Source organism: Phaethon lepturus, unplaced genomic scaffold, assembly GCF_000687285.1.
Source record: "Phaethon lepturus isolate BGI_N335 unplaced genomic scaffold, ASM68728v1 scaffold24433, whole genome shotgun sequence".
In the NCBI taxonomy this organism is placed as follows: Eukaryota; Metazoa; Chordata; class Aves; order Phaethontiformes; family Phaethontidae; genus Phaethon; species Phaethon lepturus.
This window is the reverse complement of record NW_010531521.1, coordinates 10,728-16,498: the sequence shown is the minus strand read 5'-3', so window position 1 is coordinate 16,498 and position 5,771 is coordinate 10,728. Positions and strand designations below refer to the sequence as shown.

General features: G+C 46.2%; 1 protein-coding gene across 1 annotated transcript in view; it reads right to left on the bottom strand.

The window, feature by feature from the left end:
• Positions 1–650: 650 nt before the first annotated feature.
• FBXO40 (F-box protein 40) overlaps positions 651–5,771 on the bottom strand; it is a gene marked incomplete at its 5' end in the record, with an annotated part of 11,929 nt that continues 6,808 nt past the window's right edge. Inside the window, 2 exon segments of the mRNA XM_010284597.1 lie at positions 651–848; positions 2,981–4,879. Of these exon segments, the coding sequence (XP_010282899.1) occupies positions 651–848; positions 2,981–4,879 (2,097 nt within the window).

The following is a 5,771-nucleotide window of genomic DNA, read 5'->3' as shown; positions in this document are numbered from 1 at the left end:
CTTTGGTTTGGTTTGAATGCTCCGACGAGCTCAGCTTCACGCTTGCGCTCAAATGCTGTGCTACCTAGGCACACTTGCCTGAATCGGGGCCCCAAACGATGGTCTGTGGCATGTGTGCAGTGCATTCCTGAGTCCTAATTAATTCACTTGACTTTGGGGGCTCCTTTTCTTTTGCGCACATTTCAGAGCAGGTTAGCAATCCCTAGCTCTGCCGGATAGGAGGGTATCTGCCCGTGCTCCCAGAACTTGGCTTTCCAGCCAAAACTGAAGTGTTTCAGACTTAGCTGAGCCAGGTGCATGAACTGCTCTTGCTTCTCCCAGGGACACAGTGCAGGAGCGGCAGCCTACCTTCAAGGTTGTGAAGATGCTGTTTCGAACAAGATCCCGATTGCTTGCTTCGGGATGCTGTATTGAGCAAGGAACAGAAACAGAAAGCACGTGATGTCAGTGAGCACTAGGTGAAATTTTAACAATTCAATTAATGTAGGCAGAAAAAAAAAAAAAAGATGCAGGATGTTCCAACCGCAGCTGGGAGAAGCCAGTTTTGTAAGTCCAAAGGAGAGTTGAAAGCAATGATCTTTACACTCAAATTCCCAAATCTTGTTTTAAAGGGCTCTGAAAGGAGCCTGGCAGAGGGGAAGCATATTGTTTCAGACTCTGTGCTTGAAAGTAGAAACCAAAGTCTTTTGAGTCTGCTCTCGGGATTCGCACATGCCTGTCAGCAGCACGGGGTCTGTCTTGTGCTCCACTTGGTTGAAGGGACAATTCTTCAGGTGCTCTGACATGCACGCGACGTCATTGCGCTGCCACTTGTTAACTCTAGAGAACAGGCTGCTGAACTGCCAGATCTAATACGGGAAAGGGGAGAGAAGTTGGGGAGAGAAAATGGGAATGTTGGTAAAAATAGAAGAGGATTTAAAAAATATATATATGCTTATAGTGGGTGTGCGTTACTCGTACTGCACAGGCTAGTGAACACCTGATTGTGCAGGGCTGACATAACAAGTGAAAATGTGGTCTGTATTGTTATGTACCTCTGCTTGCTGGTTTTGCTGCTTTGGTCACCACCTGCCATTTTTGACAGGGAAGTATCCTGCTACAGTTTTTTGTGCCAATCCAGCGTGGGGCATGGGGAAATCCAGGGCATCTGACCACCGCACCTCTACAGAACACCCCACCACATGTACGGTGTGATCCAAGATGTTTACAGGTGCATCCAGGATGTTTATAAAGCAGAGTGACTATAGCACGCTTTTGTGATATGTATCTCGAAGAAACCGGACTTCGTAAAGACCTTCCAAAGCACCTATCAGTACCTTCTAAGTAACGAACGTTAAAACGCTGTTGTTATTCACCCCACCCCAGAACAAGCCTGGGTTAGGGTTATTCCTAGAGGAGATACAAGCTTTTAAAAGTTAGAAATGTGCAGATAAAATTGTATGATTTTGATTGCAGTGATACCATGAATCGTTTAGTGATATACTAGCATGTAGTGATAAGACTGTGATTATGTCACTTTAATATTTGCTGTACACCATTAAGTCAAATTAATTTTAAAAGTCATAGTAGCTTTCTTCTCCCTAAAAATGTCTCTTCATGTGGAAGAAGGACAGAACGTGTGTGTGCTACGCTTAAGATTACCTGACCCTAAGTAGTTACCCTGTCCTAGTCCTAAGCTATTATACACAGTAGTCAAGAAATTCAGACTAATCACAAACAGAATGTTTTCAAGCAGAGTCTGTGCATTGTAAAGAAGATTCCTGTGTGGTCAGTACAGAGAGCTAACATGGGAGGGGTTAGACAGTCCTTAAATTCAAGGCTGCTGGTTTGAAATTGCACTACAGTAAGTGAAGTTAATTGCTATTTGATTGCACAGCTGGAATTTCTTCGTTTTACTGAATGAAGCCACATCCTCCAGTAAATTATTTCAGTGGCTAATTCCTGCTTTGGTTTGGGCTAATGCAACTGGCAGACACCAAACTTTGTTACACAGATTTTGAATTCACCATGCTTCATTTTTTTTCTCTTATTAAAGAGTACCTTCTCTTAATAAAGAGTCACAAACCACTAAGTTTCCCTTTGATAAGAATCAATAGGTTGGAGATCTTCAGGAGTCTGCTTGAAAGCCAGGTCCTTAAATAATTTCTGGGAGTCTTCCTTGGATCTAAATTACTTGTTCCTAGATCTCTGTCTTGTCTGCTTGGTCATACTGGAGTCTCTCATGTTATTCTTTGGAGCAGTTTTATGTTAGAGCAGCTGCAAGGCTATCAGCTAGGAAAAACCCCTGTAATAACTATTGTTTGGCTAGGACTTAAACTGATCTGTGTTTACCTATTTCATTGAGACTACCCAAACAGCCAATGAGGGAGATGATAATTTTCCAGCGCAAACAGCTGGAGGCCAGCTTTGCAGAAGAAGGCTTCCTATCCCTGTGCTGCTCCCTCAGGTGCTCACAACTCAAGAAGTCATCCTGTGAACTAGTACAATCCTGTGAACATGGGCTTTCATAATCATGAAAGCCCTTGGGGGTTGATGTGAACACCTGAGAGTCTTTCACAGCCACGTCTCCTTGTTCTTTACCCTTTTGGCATTCTGAAGCATGTTTTAGTTTTGACATACCCTAGATCAGCTTGTAAGGAACAACAAAAAAGTGTGAACCTCAAGTTCTTCAAAATCCCATGTGTAACCTTGAAATATCAGGAATTCTCAGTTCCCAGTGCCTAAAAACAGTGCACACGCAAGCAGAGTACCCAAGACAAGCTTGGGTGGGGACTTTCAGCTAGTCAGAGGATGTCCATTTACAGCTTCCTACCTTTGCTACATGTACTGTATTTTACAGCCCTGACAACTGTGGTACAAATTCACATCCTCATGAACCTTCCTCACATTTGTATGCTTATATGCCGCATTCCTTGCTATGCTTGTGTTTTATCTGGGGAGAACCCATGGCTGTTTTTTTCCCAATGTCACAGTCACTTGCCTTTTTGCGAGCTTTCCACGAAGTACCACCATGGGAGTATCTTTTTTTCTCCCAGACCAACAGGACCATTCCCCTCTCTTGAAGAAGAGTGGCACAGATGTCCCTCATAAGCACTGACACTTGTGATAGCTGAGATAAACTGAAGCTGTCCAGGAACCCTGCAATGTACTTGAGCACTTCCACTGGGAGGCTGCTCAGCGAGTCCTTGTTTCTCCCTTGATTAACCACTGTGGAAATGCTCTTCCCTGATTCAGCAAGGAGGGTGTCCACCTCTGGCTTAATAGCAAACGTCTTGAGAGGCTTGCTGTATATAACCTTGGCCTTAAGTCCATCAGGACGGAAGTGATTTTGAACAAAAGTACATCCCAAGTAGGCCAGTGGGCAGCGATGCTGGAACCAACCGTCCAGACATGACTGGATATCAGCATGCACGTTCTTGAAGTGGAATGGGAACTCATCCCTCCTGAAGAAATGACTGCAAGTGAATGTGAAAGCTGAACTGCTTTTGTTGTGTCTTCTGGTTACACATTCAGTGTAGAGCTCCACGTGGAGTTCCGGTGGGCTTTTTTCATCCAGAATATCTGCTAGAACAGCATTGGAGGAGAAGGGCTCCAGAGGAAAGCTGTATGTCTGTGTTGCAAAATCCACAAAGAGTCCGTCGATACCCCTTGCTTCGGAGATCTCATGGCCTTTCAGCTCTTTCTCCAGTGCACACAGCAGTGCAGCTTTAACTACATTTGCCTTGGGTAGTTCTTCTAGGTTTATTCCCAATTCTGAGGTATCCACTGACTTGTCTGAAGTTGGTATCTTGTGGCCCAGTGCATCTCCTAGTCGTGCTCTTTTGCCACAGTAACTAACTGGCACTTTGAATGTGTAAACAGTCTTCACTTCCTGAGCTTCCAAGTTCCCATAGACAAAGTCTTTTTCTTTGGGCGTGCAAGCAGCTAGCTGGCCAAAGCGGATGAGCATTCCCCCATGATGTACCAGATACATGTTGTAATCTCCTACACCAACTTCCTTCTTCAGCCTCTCCAGGACCCCTTCTTGCCAAGGAGCCAGTCCTGTCATTTCTGTATTCGGTGTTACTTGTTCAGGCTTTTGGTCTTTTGCCTTTTCTGCACCATCAGGTACTTCCTTTGCCTCCTCTGTGGAGCTGGCAGCTTGAGGAGCTGATGCTGTTTTCTTGGAACCTTCCTCTGTCTTTTGTCCTGCGCTGGCTGCTGAGCCCGTTACCTTGCAAGCCAGGAGCTCTTTGCTGAAAATATTCTCCCAGGTTTTGTAACTCCCCAGATCCATTCCCTCTTTGTCCTTTGCCAGATCTTCACGCTCACGTTGGCTAAGCTCAGACAACTGGTTGTCTCCCCCTTGGGAACCACAGGCTACTCCTCCCACAGCACCCTCTTCCTCACCCATGTCTTCATCCATTAGCTCTTCCACTTCATCCTTTTTCCTCCACTCTGGAAACAAGTCAGCTATTTTCAAAGTCCTGAAAAGTATTTTCTGGTCTCTGAGCGCCAAGGCTGTGTCAAGACATTCTTCATTCAAGGTATCCTTCATAATGTTCCTGTGGAGGGTTGTGTCTGAATCCACGTTTGGCCAGCGATTCCACTCCATTGAGCAGCAGACAACACTGGCTGGACAGACCTGGAGGTGCTTCGCCAGCTTAAAGCGGGCCATGGAAAAAGGGCAACCATAGGCTGAGTTGAGGCAGGACACCTGCTCTAAGGGACAGAGCAGTTGGTGCTCCTCTGCCTTGCACATGTGGAAGGTGGCCCCGCAGTGAAAGCGGCAGCTGATCACCATGCAGGAGATGGAGGGCTCAATTGGTGCGCGGCAGTGCCGGTTGAAACATCTCTGACAGTGACTGTGCTGCCCAGGGGGAGCTTTCTGAGCCCGGTGCTGTGTGTAGCGGAGACAAGAAGACGAGAATTATTGCCTGAAGGAGCAAGAATGGCCACAGGCCATCTGTGCCTGTGCTTGGTTTCTACAGGTTAGGTGCTCACATGCACCTTCTAGTGGGAATAAGGCTGTGGGCAAATGACTGCCAGCTCCACAGAGTCATGTATCAGAACTGATAACCACAGGACAGCGTGGCCTGTTAGCAGGACACGCTAACGTAAGATTAGATAATGTCCTCACCCATTCGCCCAGGAGAGGCAGCCAGGTTTTGGGAGAGAGCTGTTCTCTGTCCCAATATTTATACTGGGTCTATCTATACCAAGCTGCTGAAACCAAGACTGCCGAAACCAAGACTGCCGATACCAAGACTGCCAGAGGCACGGTGAGGGAGCTTCCCACTTCCTCAATGCTCTTTGAATAGGAAAGATGACATTTCTTTCTCCTCTCTAGAAAAATTAGCTGGTCATTTGGCATCATGTCTTGTCATCCCCCCCATAAAGTCATGAATGTTGTGCAAATGAACCTCCCTTTGCTCTACACCAGCAAGGCTGAGAGTGAGGATTATCATCATGATCCCAGTTCCCAGTGTGGAAACCAGACTGAGTAAAGGCTAATTCGCCTGCCCTCCTTTGTCTGCTTTCCTGATTTACCCTGACACTCCTAGATGCCGCCTGCATGTCGTGGAACAGAGACTATGGGGGACTTTCCTTCAGGTAGTTTTACTTGCTACTTTCAGGTATCAAAACCTGGAATAAGGCGATGCCTCGGTCTGCGTTTTGGAGAGAAGCTCCAGAGCGCAGTGCGGGCTTGTTGCAAGGTTATACTGACCCAGTTAAACCCATTTAATTTCACTTTTTTTCACAAACTGCCTTTCACCTTTCTTCTCCTTGCT